Source organism: Calliopsis andreniformis, chromosome 1 (genome assembly GCF_051401765.1).
Source record: "Calliopsis andreniformis isolate RMS-2024a chromosome 1, iyCalAndr_principal, whole genome shotgun sequence".
Lineage (NCBI taxonomy): Eukaryota > Metazoa > Arthropoda > Insecta > Hymenoptera > Andrenidae > Calliopsis > Calliopsis andreniformis.
Genome location: NC_135062.1, coordinates 13140475 through 13158675, shown reverse-complemented (window position 1 = coordinate 13158675; position 18201 = coordinate 13140475). Strand labels below are relative to the sequence as shown.

At 40.1% G+C, this 18201-nt stretch overlaps 3 protein-coding genes and 2 long non-coding RNA genes across 11 annotated transcripts; 1 reads left to right on the top strand and 4 right to left on the bottom strand.

The window, feature by feature from the left end:
- Window positions 1-4197: 4197 nt before the first annotated feature.
- On the bottom strand, window positions 4198-4990 carry LOC143178361 (uncharacterized). 4 transcript variants are annotated; one of them, XR_013001770.1, is made up of 3 exons: window positions 4768-4990; window positions 4447-4688; window positions 4198-4370 (listed from the first exon to the last, which is right to left on the bottom strand). It is a non-coding gene; the product is annotated as an uncharacterized LOC143178361 (long non-coding RNA). The 4 variants fall into 4 exon arrangements; XR_013001775.1 differs by having other exon boundaries at window positions 4776-4990; XR_013001771.1 differs by having other exon boundaries at window positions 4891-4961.
- Window positions 4991-11273: 6283 nt separating this feature from the next.
- Window positions 11274-13799, top strand: LOC143177492 (nitric oxide-associated protein 1). Its single transcript, XM_076375422.1, has 5 exons — window positions 11274-12456; window positions 12533-12829; window positions 12896-13217; window positions 13329-13546; window positions 13621-13799. Exons 1-5 carry the CDS (start codon window positions 11277-11279, stop codon window positions 13797-13799), a joined length of 2196 nt encoding a protein of 731 aa, XP_076231537.1. The 5' UTR covers window positions 11274-11276.
- On the bottom strand, window positions 12460-16102 carry LOC143177500 (uncharacterized). 4 transcript variants are annotated; one of them, XM_076375444.1, is made up of 9 exons: window positions 15912-16102; window positions 15081-15440; window positions 14872-14991; window positions 14704-14801; window positions 14272-14646; window positions 14144-14212; window positions 13082-14069; window positions 12886-13009; window positions 12460-12668 (listed from the first exon to the last, which is right to left on the bottom strand). In XM_076375444.1, the coding sequence occupies exons 1-7, from the start codon at window positions 15957-15959 to the stop codon at window positions 13937-13939; spliced, it is 1203 nt and encodes a 400-aa protein (XP_076231559.1). In that variant the 5' UTR covers window positions 15960-16102; the 3' UTR covers window positions 12460-12668; window positions 12886-13009; window positions 13082-13936. The 4 variants fall into 4 exon arrangements, with proteins under 4 accessions (XP_076231559.1, XP_076231568.1, XP_076231549.1 ...); XM_076375453.1 differs by having other exon boundaries at window positions 12460-13009; window positions 13082-13806; window positions 13890-14069; XM_076375434.1 differs by having other exon boundaries at window positions 12460-13009.
- On the bottom strand, window positions 16062-16752 carry LOC143177518 (uncharacterized). Its single transcript, XR_013001581.1, has 2 exons — window positions 16405-16752; window positions 16062-16335 (listed from the first exon to the last, which is right to left on the bottom strand). It is a non-coding gene; the product is annotated as an uncharacterized LOC143177518 (long non-coding RNA).
- Window positions 16565-17315, bottom strand: LOC143177531 (uncharacterized). Its single transcript, XM_076375495.1, has 2 exons — window positions 17035-17315; window positions 16565-16961 (listed from the first exon to the last, which is right to left on the bottom strand). Exons 1-2 carry the CDS (start codon window positions 17277-17279, stop codon window positions 16802-16804), a joined length of 405 nt encoding a protein of 134 aa, XP_076231610.1. The 5' UTR covers window positions 17280-17315; the 3' UTR covers window positions 16565-16801.
- Window positions 17316-18201: the final 886 nt, after the last annotated feature.

Here is an 18201-nt window from a genome sequence, read left to right as displayed (position 1 = left end):
ACTTTAATTTCCGATAGAGAATCGCCAGATTCGAGAAAACAACTTAAACAACTTATCCACGAAAAACAAGCGAAATTAGTTTCCTGCGATGGAGAACCCTCACAGAAATTCAAGTACCAGTGAACAAAACCTTTTCGATAGAAAAGGCTCCCCTAGCTCGTACTGCGTATCCGCGGTGAACTTAAAGGCGAACGATCGCTCCACGATGCGTCGTTACGTAATTCGTCTACTGGAAGCCTCTGCAGCAAAAACCAACTCCCGTTCGCGTTTTCTTTTACGGCATCGGAGTAGCAAGCAGACACGGTTCGTATTTTCACGCAGAGGAAATAGATGAAATTACAGTGTTTTCAAACATCTTTGGAACGTGTAGCCTCGTGTTTATCCTTCACTTGTATCGTCCTCTCGCGCATACTTGCCATTCCTATCTGTTTAATCTCCAGTTCGCAACATCGCTGAAGATACTCGATACTCTTGATATGTAAGATAATTAAACGATAAAGAGGTTTCAAGTTCTTAAGCGACTACGAATGTACTGTTTGTATAAAAAATGGCACTCCATAAAAACACGTTCTATATTTAGTTGTTTTGGAGGCGAAACACGAGGCTCCTCCTCTCTGCGTCTGGTTGGGGTCCCCGTGGCGACAAAAGATTCTCATTGGAAAGTAAAACGCGATATTTTCGAGACGAAACGGTCGAAATAAATTCGTTCATGTGCCACGATTGCCGAAGACAGAAGAGAGGAGCACGATCGTCGAATCCACGCCTGCACGTGGATCCACGACTGAAGGTCAAACAGTAGGATGCGCAAAAGTTTCTCCTTGCTCAAGGTCTTCCGCATGGTGCTCAGCTTCGAGCGCCTCTTTCATCGGGCGTATTTTTCGCGGAAGAGCTTCGACGTTCCCTCCAAACGGCAGAATAGGGGAACCTGTTTAGAGCTTACAATTAGAGGCTGAATGGCTTCGATGTTACACGTGATTGACATTTTGACTGAAATTGACACGCCGCTGTTTTAGGATTTCGGGGACGTTATTTCCGTTTTGCTCAAAGCGATGCTTTCTTTCAGTGCTTTGTAAATATTTTTGAATTTTTAAGAGAAAGAGCTCCATTTTCTTAGAAATATAGATTTTATCATGTGGACTCTAATTTGAAACATAAACTCAAAATTTATGAAAATACAAATGACTAGGCAAACAAAAAAGTTCTGTCGCTTTTGAAGTTACGCGAGGTCGCTTGTATTTTTTTTAATACTTAAAATAATTTTGCTTCACAATTATAATATAAGTGATCTTATTTTTTCAAGAGCGATAGAATTTTCCTGATAACCTAATCTTTCACCCTATATCCCCTGAAATATAGATAGAAAAATTAGTCATAAAAATAATGATCTAATTCCTCAATTTGCAAAAGAAAGAGGAAACAGTTCATAACTGATCGAAAACTGATACATAATACGCTTTCTTTTTTATCTTCTTTTCAAACTAAGCTGATATTAAATGAAAACAAAGACATACTTATAGATACTATTTCCTAGAATTGCTAATTTTTCCGAAGACCTGTTGTTGCTCTAATTGATACAGGTGTGCGTCGATCGTTAATTAATCTCCAATATAATAATTCCTCGAAAGAAAGCGTCTTCGATAATCGAGTGTCGTATCATGCGCGTAGAAACGTGAGATTAGACAAATATATTCCAAAACATTCTTATCACCTACTCTAACATTTACTATCGCTTCGAGAACTCGATCTCCTTTTTTTATATTTTCTTCAAGCATCGATAAACTTGTTTTTGTTTCGCGCGTAGAGTATTTGATTTTTCAGCCTCCCCAATGGAATTAATTGCAAATTCGGGTTGGCGACGTGGCGGACAGAGATCGGTGGAGGTCGTTGACCCACGTGCACCGACCTCTCCAGAATTTGTCCACCACGCTTATTTCTGGATGTCGTTAAGGCTACTTCCCGATGCACGCGCTCAAGTAGAGAAAACGAGAGAATGAGAGGAAGTAAAGCAGAACTCGATTCGCGACAAATCAAGGACAGCTAATTGAAGCGTTCGAGGTAATAAGGACATAAGCAGCATCTTAACATCGAGGTATCTACGTAGAAATAAGCCTCAAGATGATTGCAGACCATCTAATAAAAATTGTTAGCAGATGAAGCATCCTTTGATAACTGGCTTTAAACATCCTTTGATAGCTAGCTACTTTATTTTAAGTACTTCACCGTTTAAGTAAGTCTTACAAAGGTGATCAATGACCTACTGTATATACTGTATCTTATTACATCCAATATGCACAACCCTAAATGTCAGAAATTTTGAATAATCATAGTTAATCAAGCTTCTACTGTATCTAAAAATTTCTAATTCCAAGAAAAAAGAAAAAGAACCAATCCAATATAGATGTCGTGTCAGTGTACATATAAAAGAAGTAAAAAGTGAAGCGCAAGCACAGAAGCCATATTGAAATCTAATCTTTAATGCTATGTGTAACGTCGTAAGACGAAATAAACCAGAGAAGCAAGTGAAACCTCGTGGTTCGCGTGAAAATACAACTCCGGGACATTTTTGATGCCGATTCTCGTTTTTTCTCGCGACGTTCTCGGGACGCTGGCAAGTCCAAGAATACATGGTGGTCGGTGAATGACTCGGGAGATCGGAGCGAGCTAGAGAAAAGCGATCGCGCAACGTAGACGCTTACCGAGAACTCTTTACGCTCGACCGACTACAATGGAATCGGTCCTATTAGCGGATAAATCTACGCTCGTCCTGTCCTCGGCCCGCGCGTTTCTACCTTGCGAGCGATAAATTACGCCGACTAGGGGAATAAATAGTCCGTTGTTTTCGCGCACCGTTCGCACCGTCGATGTTTCCACCTTGCGAAGCCAAGCGAACGTTTCGCTCGCGCAGATGTTGAATGGAAAAAATACCTGGAAGGCTTTTGCGCTGCTCGATCGTGCAGCGAATCGTAAAGGTATTGAGCCAACGAGATCGGGGAGCGAATTGAACGATCCTAGTCGCGTCAGCCATTCGTGGAAATATTCTTTTGTTGATTTGTTTGGTGACTTCGATTTTTCAAACTTTTCAAATATTCAAATATTCGAATTTTTAAATATTTAAATCTATGAATTTTCAAATTTTCAAATTTTCAAATTTTCAAACTTTCAAATTTTCAAATTTTCAAACTTTCAAATTTTCAAATTTTCAAACTTTCAAATTTTCAAATACTCAAATGTCCCAAATTTCAGAGTTTTAAATTTATAAAATTTCAAACTCTTCAAGTGCTTAAGACCTTCCAGTTTTCGACACTTTTAAGATTCTAAACGTTTTATAAATTTTATACGTACTTAAGTCACATTTTCTACAAATTTGAGCCACTACGTTAATTGACCTTTAAAAGACAGATTGCCTGGAAATCGCGGACACTGATAATATGCTCTCAATCTCACGGGTGTCGCGTGACGCAAAAGGGGTCGCTAAAACGCTGAGACGTCGTGAGTACGCGCGAGTGGCCAGGCCAGAAGAAGCATTGGCGAAGTCGATTTCGTAACTGCTTGGAATTAAAGTCCAGCGGTCGCTGAAGTACGTGTCTACTGTAGCGTTCGCGAGCAGGCCAGGCCACCCGCGAAAAAGAGCCAACGAACTTGCTTGACCCGAGAGAAAGGGTGGCGCATCGATCATTACGATTCGCTTCCGACTTTGCGCCGAATCCTTCACACTTCTCTTACGGATAGCAACGATGGAAATGCAATAGGCGCTGTTATATGTATAGCGTTACAGTTACTTCTCGGTTAAATGATCGAAAGACGCTGTTAGAGCCGAAGGAACTCGTATCATTTTTCAGACGCGCAGCACCGCGTCGAGGGAGCCGCGACGGGGACGAGGGCTAGCATAGAAGATATTTATAACGATATGTTAAGCGTGGGATCCGTGCCAGACGCACAAAAGCGATTTGGACCCGTTTTCGCAGGCGGTGACAATTTGCCGCAGCTTGTTACAAAGTCGAGCACCGGAAGAAAGATCGACCGCTATTTTCGATGGTTCTTTCCTAACGACGCCGCGGAGAAATGTAGAAAATGCTTTGAAACCTTCTCTCGAGACGCTGATTCGTCGAAAGTAAAAGGGTCCTTGATCGTTGACGAACATCTGTTGGAATGAACGATTGCTCGGTACCGTTAGTCTTAAGTCGTACATACTTCGCCTTTGATCGTAAACATATTTGCATAATTATTTCGAAAGCCTTCCTTGCTCTGTCGCAGGTAAACAAACACTGATGAAAGACCTCCGTGGGCGGAGGAGCTGAAAATAGTGTCGTTTTCCGCGAAAATGGCAAACGATGTAAAGGTCAGTCACACCTGGTCGACTTGATGACTACCTGAAAAGACTACTATATTTCTTAATCGTTTAACTACTTAATTACGAAGAGGACGTGGAAAGCTTCTTTACTCTACCTTCGCTACGTCTAATGTCCAGATGTTAAAAGCAGAAAGGACTTTTTCCTTTCTCTTTTTCATTACCCATTGTCCTTTGTTCATTTTTTTGGCAATCGACTTGCAATAATCACCAAAGAACTGTGAACCCATAACCCTACGCACGTGGTGACCATTCCTCCAAGGCTCCATGGTTCTTGAGGTTTACAGCAGTGGTCGAGCAATTTGCCCAATTTGCGCAGCAACATGTATTATGCTTGTAGCTATAAACACAGAGACACCTCGTTATCTTGCGTATTATACCAAACGCCACGAGATAATTTATGCATAGCAAGTAGGTACGTGTTTACGAAAAGCAAGCGTGCCAGCAGTCTAACGTTTCTGTCCTTCCGTTTCTAAGTATTTGCGTATGAGTGATCAAAATTGCGTCTTTGCTTCGGCACAAGCGTTACATAGTATACTGGCCTTGGATGAGCAATACAGGATATTGTTTTCGTCTTTCCTGCAGCTACGACGCTAGATATGGGGACACAGATAATCCTAGAATATGATAATTCTTTGAGAATTTTTTATCAAAAAGAAATAGCTAAAATTTAACGTGTTTTAAGTTGGTGACTCGATGAACCGCCGTTTTATCTTATTATTCATAAGGGTAATTTAAATAGCTTGATAAAGCCTCGAATACCTCAGGAATGAGTACGACATTAATCACGCGGCTTTGTCACTGTGGATTTCACTCTGAGGTTATTGACACGGAGACGTGATCACGCGATCGATCAATCGATTGCCTCGCTAACATATTAACAACCAACGATCGTCTATCCCTATTAACGTTTTAACTGCCATGGTGCTCATATGAGAGTAACACTTCTGTACCCGAGACTTCTCAAAGCTAGATCAATTTTCAAGTATAAATACTTGATTGTAAGATAGAAAGACATTAATTGAAGTCTAACAATATTAAATTAATATGATGCTAATTGGAATCTGGAAACAAGGTATGACATACATTCCCAACTTATGGCAGTCAAAATATTAAAGTATTAAGTTCAATCGCTCCTCTTCCGAGGATCATGAACCCAAAGCAAAGCTCATCCCAAACAGATTGCATCATATCGTAAGGGGCGCGTTGCGACTCGGTCATGACCATCTCCCAAGAGTCAGAGTCGATAACCCCTGCCGAGTCGCCGAGGCGTCTCGAGATTCGGTAAAGATCTCGAACGAAAGAGCCATCGAAAATACGTAAATGTAAATACAAGATTAGCGATCGTATAGGGACGCGGAGGCAGCGTGAAAAACGAGGATCGGTTTGATTACGGATTCTTTGCAACGCACAGAGCGCTGGCTCGAACCTACTCGTTCCCTTTCTCCTGTGTGTTCGAGCGAGCGAGAGTTCGTTCCACGCTGCTCACGTTCTCGTTCGCCGTGCGAGATATCGCGTCGGTGCATTCTTCGATGCTCCGCTCGAATTTTCGCGTTGAAAACGTTTCGAAGTTTGCGTCAGCTCTTCGATAACGATCCCAAAACGCATTTTATGTCCAATAACTGGTAATTATTACGTATATTAAATCTGTGGTTCTAAGGCAGAACGACCTATATCATATTTTCAAAAAATTCGAGTTAAGTTCGAGTTCTACCTTAAGTTGAACTATTCTTTCACTTTATTTTAGTGATTTGTCTTTTTTTTACTGTAATAAGGCATACTACGTCTTTCAAGTTTAGCATGATTTTCAGTACTCTCGAGATAGTAATCAACGATACATGAGTACGTTTTCCAGTAAATTCGCTTGCACAAGCAGACCATTCATGTTTGCAACTTTACCCTTCCCTATTCAGTACTCCCGTCACTCCATTCCATCGACTTTTACGCGTTTCTGGAAAATGTCTCCTCGTGCAGGCCACTCTCTATGGGTCTCTTTGTTCCACAGTCGATCGTTCTCTTCAATTCATGTTTACTGCAGCAGATTAGGAGGGCCAGGGGACTCGAGCTTGCTGGTGGGACATGGGACACGTGTTCGCCAGATCGCTTCGCAAGTCGATTGGATTTACAACTTGACCTTTTCGAGTCGAAGCGTTCCCCATGAATAACGCTTAGAGCTACTCGTAGTATAATGCTTTTTAAGTTTCCAAGGGCTTTGCTTTCTTTGTTTCGCGTCGCGCAAATGCTGGGACCACGTGTGTTGTCCTGCAGAACCTTGTGCTTTCTCCTTGTGACTGTCAAACACTAGAAACACATGAATTTATTATCTGTGAGTGAGTGGAAAAAAGTTGGTTTTTCTACACACTAGAGTCCTTTATCTTTATTTCTGTGCCTTGGCATTAACATCATTTATAAGAAAAGTACTTTTAAAATAAAGAAATTGAGGATTTAGTTTTTTCCTTTTAACTTTACTCATTAACGTGTAAAATTAAAAAAAGGTATTACATTTTTAATGAAAGTTCTTTTTTTTAAATAAAAAATAAGAGAAATAATAACAAGTACCTTATTTCTAATTCCGAATGATCATTCCTAGCCTCAACGATTACGAAAAATCCACCGTTTGCGCTCAAGCACGAATAAACAGCAACAAACGGATGAGTAACCAAGGTCCAATTTGCATATGCTTGGTATTGTCTCAGCCAAAAGTCAATTTGTATTATTTAACGCGAAAGAACCAGCGAGAAGTCGATGGAATGCTATTATTGTAACAGGTGTTGGCTTCTTGCATAATGCAGGCGCGGAAAAATACGAAAAAAACATCTTATTAGTGAACAAGCTTTTGTAACAAAAATAGAGATTACAATTACGATGTCTATCGCTTATTTCCAAACATCTATTGTACATATATCTGGAGAACATTCATCTAAATAGAAGCTGCCGAAGCCATGCAAATATCGATTACTACTGCGTCCTCGAATTTCGTTTGTTTGTTCTAGCGCTTAGCGCCGCTCGACGAATTAGAAAACTAAGCATAAAATTCGCGCCATCGTTAAGATTTCTACCCCAACAAATTTTCAATTTTTTAATACTTATTAGTTACTATTTTAAATCTCTATACCTGATAAATCTATACCCCGTCCGTGCCTCATAAATCTATATCCAGCCTATGCCTAATACTTAAAACAGTCCCTAACCTCAATTTAATTCAAGTACTATTCATATCCCAGGAGAAGTCTCCTGGAAAGTATTACGAGCAATGCATGGGACACGAACTTGCGTTGTTATAAACTTGAATATCAAGCTGCTTGAACACAAGCGGCTTGAATTCGAGTAACTTGACTGTTCTAAACGAGCCTGAAGCTTCGCGATTGAAAGAACGGAGGGGTCGGAATAATTGAGAACGGTCGAATCGATGGCAGCCCGTTCCTAAACGACATTTTGCGCGTCGGCCGTGGAGCACCGCGGCTCTATCACGGTCCAGCAGCCCCAGCTTCGTTCCTGCGTCGATTTAATTGACGTGAACACTTTTATCGGTAGTTGGCAAGAGGACTTAACAATACTCTGACCATCCGCAACGTTTTCTTGGTTGACGTGCGTTCCTCGCGCTCCCTACTTGCTGCCTTGCTATCCTCTCCGCGGAATGACAACGCTGCGTACTGCATTAACTATCTATGTGTGCGTGGAGTGCAGAGCTACTTATGCACTACACGACCTACGTAATGCACCTACACTTGCACTATACGCGCGCCTTGGCACACGAACTAGCGCGCGTCTACGCTTCGCGATTTCCCGATCACCTCTTGGAAGGTCGTCTTCCTGATGCGCGTATTTAACTGTTCATTTATTGTTATTCTGCTATTCTGTACACAGAGGCGAATTTAGGAGACGACCTAGGAGGGGGAGCAAAATGGTTGAAGTAACTATGTACATTTTTTGTGCACCCAAAGCACGCGAAATTGTTGACCTTTTTTTCCAGCTAAGAGTCGTCGACGAGGGGAATTTAAGAATTATAGTCTGAAGTTTAGGAATTTGTTAAAACCTAGTTTAGGTTAACCCTGACGAATCTTTTCTTCTCCATTAGGAGATTAATGGTAAAGAAATACTTGTCGTAGGTAATTATTTATAGGAAGCTGATATTTCTTCTTATTTGCAAAACTCTAATGTGAAACTTCGCACTTCGCCAAAATGCATAACCTAGTCAACATAGCGAGAAGTGTCCCTGAACTGAATTAAACTTGTTATGCGTTAATCGTTGGCTCCCCAGGAATATACGGTTTTTATGAATTTCTAACCTGTTATCTTTTTCATAATACCGCGTGGCACTGAATATCGATCATTTGCTGCAACAATGATATTATACCCAAAACTCATTTTTCGAGGAATAACGATAACTTCATTTCATGGAGAAACTGGTTTTTAATACTAAGGTTTAAAAGCAGTTATTTTTAGAGTTATGTCATTATCGCAGCAAATAAACGATATGATCCTGCTAGGGATGGGTTTCTTTAAATATTGATATCTCGAAACCCCTCGAAACTCAAAAAGGTTTCAAGAGTTTTGAAATCTTTTACCAAGTTTCGAATTTAAGTCTCGAGAATCTAAATATTAGGTTTTATCAGACAGAACTTTAGATTCCACGCACACATATAGATGTAAATAAAAATACTATGAATATTTATACTTTGTTTTCACTCATCGTGACAATGAACTATGCATAGAGGGCGACCTTAGTACACAGGTTAAACAATTCTTTAAGTCTCAATTGATGTTCTACTATTAACTATTTTTTTGTTACCATGACATCTCTGTCTCTAAATGACTGAAACAGTGAATAATCGAGGCTCCACTGTTCTCTAGAAAACTCTCAAATGTAATATCCTCGTATTCTCTCATTTTCCCATCTGATTGTCAGAAAGGAAGCTCGTACACCCATAAAACAGATCCCCACGAGTCCTATGCGCGCGCAGCTGACACGAGTCAAGCTCGACGACCTCGTGCATACATGCCGTTAATCACGTACACACAACTACACCTTGATAATTGTTTTTACGTTTCCCCACCTTGAATTATTCCAACGCTAAACCAATAGAACTAACGCCACGCGTATATTGTCTCGACAACAACATATGCAATCATGTTCTGTCTATTTTCTAGTCGGATAAGATGAACGTGTTGTCGAGGCGATAAGAAATGTCTGCACAAACACGTTCTACGATGAAAATATAATGTCAAACTAAAAAAACTACTGCCTTATGACTCTGAACTTATCTAAACAAAAATATTCTACGCTCTACGTAAACAAATATAATACTAGCTGTCCAAGCAAGCTCGCAGGTTCTCTAGAGTGCAAGTAACATTATAAAGACCGCCAATGTACATAATTTTAAAGTAGGAAACTACTGCCTTGTGACAGAATGACAAATATAGCATGTATCTCTTTGAGGCTTCTCTGAATTATTTTAAAGCTTGTTATATAGAGTATTCCTTATTGCCATAAGTAGGATAACACAAGAATTGAGTCACCCAACTTAAGTGGGGTACTAGATATAAAGGACCGCCGAAACTGAAAGGCGTCAGAACTTTCGCCAGTCAGAACTGGTTAAGACTTCCACAGTTTATTCTGTATTATTCAATTTCACTTAAGAATTGTATCATTAAGAATTCTATTGTGATAACCGTTTAAGATTTAAAGGAATACGAATTTGTTGAAATATCAAATTGAAAGCTCGAGGGGAGTCGCAAGCTCTGTCAGGCCACGCGACGAACATGCATCCAGGCACGTAGAAGTTAATTATTGGGGGGAGCGTTCAAAACAAGACGGTCGTGAATAAAAACGACGAGGGGAAGAGCGCATTTGGCGGCGTGGCTCGACTCGAAGTTGAGTGCTGCAAAGCGCCACTGCGTGGCGTACGTGCCGCGGTTCAGGTATTCAGCCCTGACCGACTTTCGTGTCTTCGACCGATACTGTTTATATAGCGTCCCTTCCTTGTCCTTCCCTGTCCTTCCTTCGCGATCCCTTATTCCCTTGGTCGACTCCATCGCGTTTTTAATCTATGTCGACGAGACGCTTCCTCTAACTCTTCCTTCCTTCGGTCCTTTCTTTGGGAAGCTAACCTAAAAGCATTCATTTATTGATCAGGAAATATTATTCTTCGAAATATTTTTTTATCCTTGGATGACCGAGGGTAGATATTAATTTTGAAAAATATGATATTGACACGTTCACTGTTGGCGAAAGAACGACGTGACACTTGTCTCATCGTAAACTTGGACTATGTATGAGTAGATGCATATCTTATGAAGCGTCTGGCGTGTTCTACACAGAAGCCTCTGCGTCTTTCATTATAAAATGTTAAATGCGTAGGCTGTCGTAAACATGTTATAGACGTAAACATAATTAAAATGAACAACTTGCACTGTTTTTTTCAAAAAACAAAGCTACACAATGTTAATAACTTGATAACGTACGTCTAATAATGTACTTTATGTAGTACTGAGTATGAATGTATGATTATTGAATGTTAAGATACCGAATCGAATTTTCATCTGATCATAGTAGGTCATTTCTAATCTGAATTCTACTACTTTTGAATAACCGCATTCAGCAAAGTTGCAAATTTGCATATAACATAGTTACAACATAGACTTAATTTAAATAATCTCGACACGTTCGATTTAAAGTCCTTGGCAACGTCATACGTATACTACTATCAGCATGTGTCTATAATGCATAGGTTATGTCTAACCTAAATCGTTGATATTTTTTAGTTTTAATCGCTTGTTTTCAATGTAACGAACATAAACGTGAATTTTATACAACGAAATGAATATACCACATATTTTTTGACGCTGTCGTTGAAGTAGAGTACAAAAAATTATATTCGTAAAATTGTGAAAGTACCGGTACATTGTTTTTGTCAACATTTGAAACATGCACATCACAAGATTAAGATTCTTGTTAAAAGTCAAGGGTCAGACCTTTAAGCAGAATATTATACGCAGAACCGCTCATTCTGAAGTAGACCCAAGAGTTCAAGCCCTACGAGATAAATTGTTGTATTGTGATTATTTGGACAATGAAAACATATGCATGGGATATCTAAAACGTAAAAAGTTACAGTTACATGAACGGAGGCTTCAAGAAAAATTGAAATATAATAAACAAATCAATGAACCTGCAATAAGTATATTTGCAGAAAAAAGGCTGAAGCAAAAAGAGACTCCACTGGAAAATAAAGTGGAAGATGATACAAATGTGGAAGTAAGATCTGAGAAACCATTATATATGCCTTATTCGAGGGTAGATTCATATGAGAGTATTGATACTCTGCCAGATGATGTTACAGAGAGTACTTCAACACTGTTAAATACAAAATATAAAGATTTATATGAGAAGTACTTAGAAGCAAAGAGAATTGGAAGGAAAGGTGGGAATGAAGTTGACTTCGAGGAGTATATGGAAAATAATGATATGCCGAAAGGAGAGCTGTGGAAAGTTCCACCAACATGGATGACAGACTTTGAGGAATTCGATGATTCATTAATAAACATTGATTATAAGGCTTATGGTACACCTGATCCTTCATCAGAAGTTAGTTCTATTCCATGTGGTGGATGTGGTGCTTTATTACACTGCAAAGATCCAGCTATCCCTGGATATTTACCATCAGAACTGTTTTTGAAGAAAAGTAATGAAGATTTGAAATTAATGATTTGCCAAAGATGTCACTTTTTAAAATACTATAATGCATCTTTAGAAGTTAAAGTATCAATAGAAGATTATCCAAAGCTTTTAGAAGTAATAAAGACAAAGAAGTGTGCAGTTCTTTTAATCGTTGATTTGACTGACTTTCCTTGTAGTATTTGGCCAGATTTGAAAAGCATTCTACACCCTTTTACACCTATTTATTTAGTTGGGAATAAAGTTGACTTGTTACCTAGAGACTGTCCCAAGTTCTTTGACAATGTTAAAAAACAGTTACTAGATAGTGTACTCCAAACAACTGGTATAAACCAAGCAAATATTACACATGTTGCACTAACATCTGCAAAAACTGGATATGGCATAGAAGAACTCATAAATAAATTGCAACACAAATGGTCTTATAAAGGTATCTGATTCATGTTTTTCTTAGACAATATTTATTTATTAATAAAAGATTAATACTCTAAATTTTTCATGTTTAGGAGACGTTTATTTAGTTGGGTGCACAAACGTGGGAAAATCCTCCATGTTTAATGCCCTTTTAAATTCTGATTACTGCAAAGTGCAAGCTGTTGACCTTATACAACGCGCAACGATATCTCAGTGGCCAGGCACAACCTTGAATTTATTAAAATTCCCTATCTTAAATCCAACCCCTGAAAAACTTTACCACAGAACGCAACGGCTTATAGAAGAAAAAATGTATAAACAAATGCTATCAAAATACAGAGATACAGAGTTTAAAAAAACTAGGAACATGAAATACGCGAATCTACAGGGTAATGCAAATATAAATCTTCTGAAAATTTGTATGCACGATTTCTAATGCAGTTACCTTTTCGCAGGCACTGTTGGCAGAACGTTTACTTATATACCATCACAGAAGCCCAGCGCAGACCCCTTCTCAGAAATGTCGCATAAGACCTTAATGAAAAAAGTCGGATTTGACGAATCGCAGCCTGAATATAAACAGAGTCGTTGGTGTTACGATACTCCTGGTACCATTCAACAAGACCAAATATTAGACTTACTAACGACAGACGAGTTATTAGCAACTTTGCCATCGACAATCATATCACCGAGAACATTTATACTCAGACCGAAACAAACTATATTTGTGGCTGGTATGGGCAGATTAGATTTCCTGGAAGGAGATCTTTACATGCGGTACTCAATCCATTCTACTATATAAATTTAATCGAATCAAACTATAGACGTTTAGTCTTCTTAGGTGTTAATATTCTTCATAAAATCAATAATAATTCTATAATATCGTAGCTGCACGCTCTTCACAAGCTCGAAGTTACCCATTACGATGTGTTACACCGCCGACGCGGACGATATATACAATCAGTTGCTACAAACCGAAGCTTTCGTTGTACCTATCAACGATCCAAAACGGCTGGAGGTATGGCCACGGTTGGAGTCAAAAGAAATGCAGCTTACTGGCATACACAGGAACCAATCTGTCGCCGACGTCGTGTTGTCGAGTATAGGTAACTCCACGTGGTAATCAAAATATAAAATCGATTGTTATCGAGGAGAAGAATGTACATATTTGATTGTTTAGGTTGGATCGCGATTACACCTCACGAAAACGAAAACGTCACTATAAGAGCATGGACGCCTCAAGGACGTGGCATCTATCTACGGACTCCAGCGTTGCTCAGTAAATCAGTGTTCCACCGTGGTTACAAAATAGAGGGAACCCCATTGTATACACTGGGCAGACAAGTTTATGTAAAATAAAACGCATCTGTAACATAGCTACGTACGTATAAAGTCACTGCCTCTTCGTACAATTCGATGATTTATTCGTCCTCGTACAATCACGTTTACCTTTCAGACAATGTTTGGACAATTTGCTGTGATTACGATCTCGGACATCAATCGTTCACTTCCAGTGCCCGAAGTTTCGCTTGCTTGTACATACGTTTATAAAATCGTTCCAAGTTTTTGTAAAAGCCTTGTCTTGCTTCATTCTCACCGCACGCGCAGTGGGCGTCGTATCCTGAAACACTAAAGTTCCATTTTAAACGTTTCACCCGTTTTTCAGACTGCTTAGGGTTCAGAGACTCTTCTAGGGGACATACTCCTTCGGTTTGTAGATCTTTTCTGCGCAATATGATTTTTGCCGAGGACACTGGGCCCCTCTCTGTATTCTGTAACAATTCACTCTGTGACTATTGGAAGTGAGATCAGCAGTGTGCGTTAAACTTACAGAGACGCTGGTCCACGTGACACACATTTGTCTGGGAGACAGCTGCAGCACCGACAGCTATCATGCAATTGCTCCAAGTGCTTCAACGACTCTGAACCCTCTCTGCGTTTGTCGGGGCAACGTCGTTCGACGTTCGAATCGTCACACTCGCAAGCGAAATAGCACTTGTACTTCAAACAGACTGGACAATTATCGAACATGTGCGCATTTCCACAAATCGGGGAAATTTGACAGTCTCCTCTTCGTCTCGCGTTGATATCGCGCAAGCACTTAGACGTCTCTCTTGCGGGATGATAGCAGACGTTGTGTCGGGGCTGTTCGTTCAGGCACGAGTTTTCTACATTGCTCGACTCTACGCTGCATCGATACTCCGTACTGAAAATACTTACGATTGAAGGTTGTCAATATTTGAGAAGTAGTCATAGCACTTACGATCGACAAAGGTGACCTCGAGGCTTTGCCCGACTGTGACAAACCCTCCTTTGTCTGATGATACCCTTAGCAGGTCGCTTCCTATGAGCGCAAGTCCGCTGAAAAAATGGCAATCGGTAAGCTAAATTCATTGAGACATACATTGTAGTGTCGACGAGATACTAGTACCTTAGAATTAATGGTTTTCGGGTTAATCACGTACGCTTCGCCAACGTTTTCATCGTAGACGCCTATCACTTCTTCTATCGTCGTTTTTGTCGAAATCTCGATTTTGGGCGCTATGATACCCTAGATTAAGATACCCAACTATGACATCCGAACCGATTGACACAAATATTGAGTGGATGTTACACAGAATAATGTCTGAACGAACTAACAGGGAAATACTTAGTAGGATCCATAAGTAGGTCTACGTCTACTCCAGCTAATAAACCTTTGTAGTGTGGCACAGGGTACAGTACATCTGCCAGGCTCGTCTCGAACGTAGCCAACACGACAGCCCGGTTGCAGGGGCTGACCCACTGTATTAATTCCGCGTAGAGAAACTCTTGCTCCAAATTCCATTGCAACTCTGTTAAAGCAGCCAGCCGTGTGAACGTTTTCTTAAAGTTAAACTCGTTGTGAAATAATAGTGGAAAAATCGGTGATACTCTGTGAGATTCTAGGGTGGAACCGAGGCTAGTTATTCGCAGAGCTACTTTGCCATTAGGACACAGCCATACCCCAGGACACGTTATCTGAAACATCGTGGACGAATTGATCATAATCATGAATATAAAACGAATGTGTGGTATCACTTTTCTACTAAAAAATTATATAGTTCTATTTTAGAATCCTATAATTTAAATTTTATAATTTCCCGCGGCAGGATGTAGGTGGCAGTACTACCTTAGCGGTACAATATGGCTGACAACTGTTGCCTGATATTTCCCGCAAAATTCTTACCCCACATCAAAAGCTACAAATTAGTTCTTTGCTTTTTTGCTGATGATCACGCCTCCTTATCATTAATCTAGTGATATATAAAGTATGCGTCTTTAAAGCATCAAACTTCAACCTTAAAACCTGAACTTATAATTCCAGGTTCAAACTCAGGTGGTCCTTAGATTTTAATCGCAATTTGAGCTTGCAGGACTCAAGACCCCAAAACTACTTTAACACAATTGTATGTTAATCTATCTGAATTCTTGCTTTTATTTCACACGTACGGCGTGTAAGTCTAGCTGCACATTCACGCAGAAACCTCTTCCTGCCATGACCGTAGCCAAGGGTTGCGCTACAGGTCGTCACTTCTCGATGTCATCTTCCCCCGTTTCCCTCCTTTGGTGAACACTGGTTCCACCGATCGTTCGACGATTTTATTTGACAAACACCAGCCGCGACGACCACTCTGCTGAGCTTTTCGTTCGTGGATACCTCTTCATAAGTACCATAGATGCGCAGTTCGCGGCTTTATGCCATCTTGAAGTGAGATTGAAGTCGCGTTTGTTGCCAGGAAACGACTGTGGCACAACATCGATATTGAACTTTCGCCGAACCGAAGTGAACTTAACGTTTTGTTGTCGGCGAAGAAGATGGTGCATCGAAGAATATTTGTGAAGATTGTCGAGAATTGAAAGAAGTGATAGTGGGCTATTTGAGAGAAGATTGGCATAAATTATGTTATTCGTTGAGTGTTACCTGATATTTAATAATAAATACCTCTGAATTATTCTTTAAATATACTTGTCTTCTTTTAATAGTAACCTCAACTTTGTTAGAGTATCAAAGAACGAGAAAATTTGCTAGGAAAAGATGTTAGAGCTTCTATAAAAGCTGTACGATTACTTCTTCAACAATACTGAGCTCGAGAGCTTTGAAATATTTCTACAAAACCTTGTAATAGAATTTATTTATGTACTCCACCGACAACTGAACGCTATAGCTATCTAGCGGGATATCTATGAACTAGATAGTACAAATTTTCATATACAAGGTGTCGCAGAAAATGTGAGCTTAAGAGAATTTGGAAACGATGCCTCTTTTGGTAGTGGGTCCAAGAAAATAATAGTTAAAATAAAAAAAACGTACTTCTCTACAGCATCTCAGGTCACGAAGATTAAACTTTGAAAGGTATCCCAGTGAACTTCTCAACTGGCAAACCTCTTTGAACATGACGAATGTGAAGTTCATTCGCAATAAAATCAGCTTCCTTCTTTGGAAAGTACAGCCTGCGATCTTTGGTCCTAGGTATCAAGGGTTCACTGAACCAGCCATATCTGTAAACCAACCGCGCGAATCCTTAAAAAATTGAACATATCACAGACATTATTTTATCATGAATGAGCATACTCCATATTAACCGTAGGCGGTCTGAACGTATAAATATCTTTTGGTACCAAAATGGTGCGCTTTGTGATCAAATCAATGTACTCCTGAGGAGCCTCAGAAAGCGGGATCACGTCATGTTTCGCGTAGAACTTGCTCGTTAAGGGTTGTGTCCTCCCTATAGCCACAAATTTCTCTTGCAGCCTGAAGAACTTCTTCTCTTTCTCGTATCTTTCAGTATAAAAGCGCAGCTTCACTGGGTTCATCATATTGTAGGATAAAAACGCAGTCGCGTATATTCACAAGAATTTTGAAAACGACGGAGGGAAATTTTTAGGCGTTTAGTTTGGTGCTTGCGTGCTTCCAAATACGCGGGAAAGATGAACGTCGAAGTTCCTTCAACATGTTGCCAGTTTCAAGCGTCGTGAACGGGGTTTGTGTATCGATGTTTATTTTAAAATACGTATATGAATAGAAAACGCATACATAACAAGCGGAAGACCGTGGCTGATCAGTCAGAAGGTTTCCACACCTGCAACATCGTCTCGAGCGATTCTCTCTGAGGAGAATCGGAAGTTACCGCTTAGACGCCGCCAAACTGAAGTCGCTAGCGCGAGCTGCCGATGAGTTTACTTATATTTCTATAAATACTGGAGCCAGCGATCGTCTCTATCAACGTTTGCGCGTTTCGCGGTCGTGAGAGGGAAAAAACGGACACAAGGTGGCTCGCAACTGCATGCATACTTAAGTATGCGCGCAGGGAGGATCGCAGTTCACAATTCGCAATTGATTCTGACCTTGACACCTTTGCAGATGGCAAAAAAATTTATCTGCAATTCAACTCGCACCTATTTGCAACAACGCTGATGTTACTATTTTAGTGTTTAGCGAAGAGTCTTTTTTCTCTGTGCGTTAAGAATTCTACGATCAGAATTAATTATGAATGGTGGTCACTCGGTGAAGGAGATACAGCGAAGTAGCGAGACTAGCTAGGCCTAAGGTCTGAATCCTTACAGTTCCTCATTACTTAAAACTTGAAACAGAAGTAAAGACACTCACAGTGTTAACAATATTTTTGCTGTACTCATTTCACCAAGTATCGAGCTCGCGTTGCTCGCGCTGCCCACGAGTGGTAACCGCGTTTTCGCAGAAAGAACAATGTACGTCGCTACTTTAATAAGACACACTCCT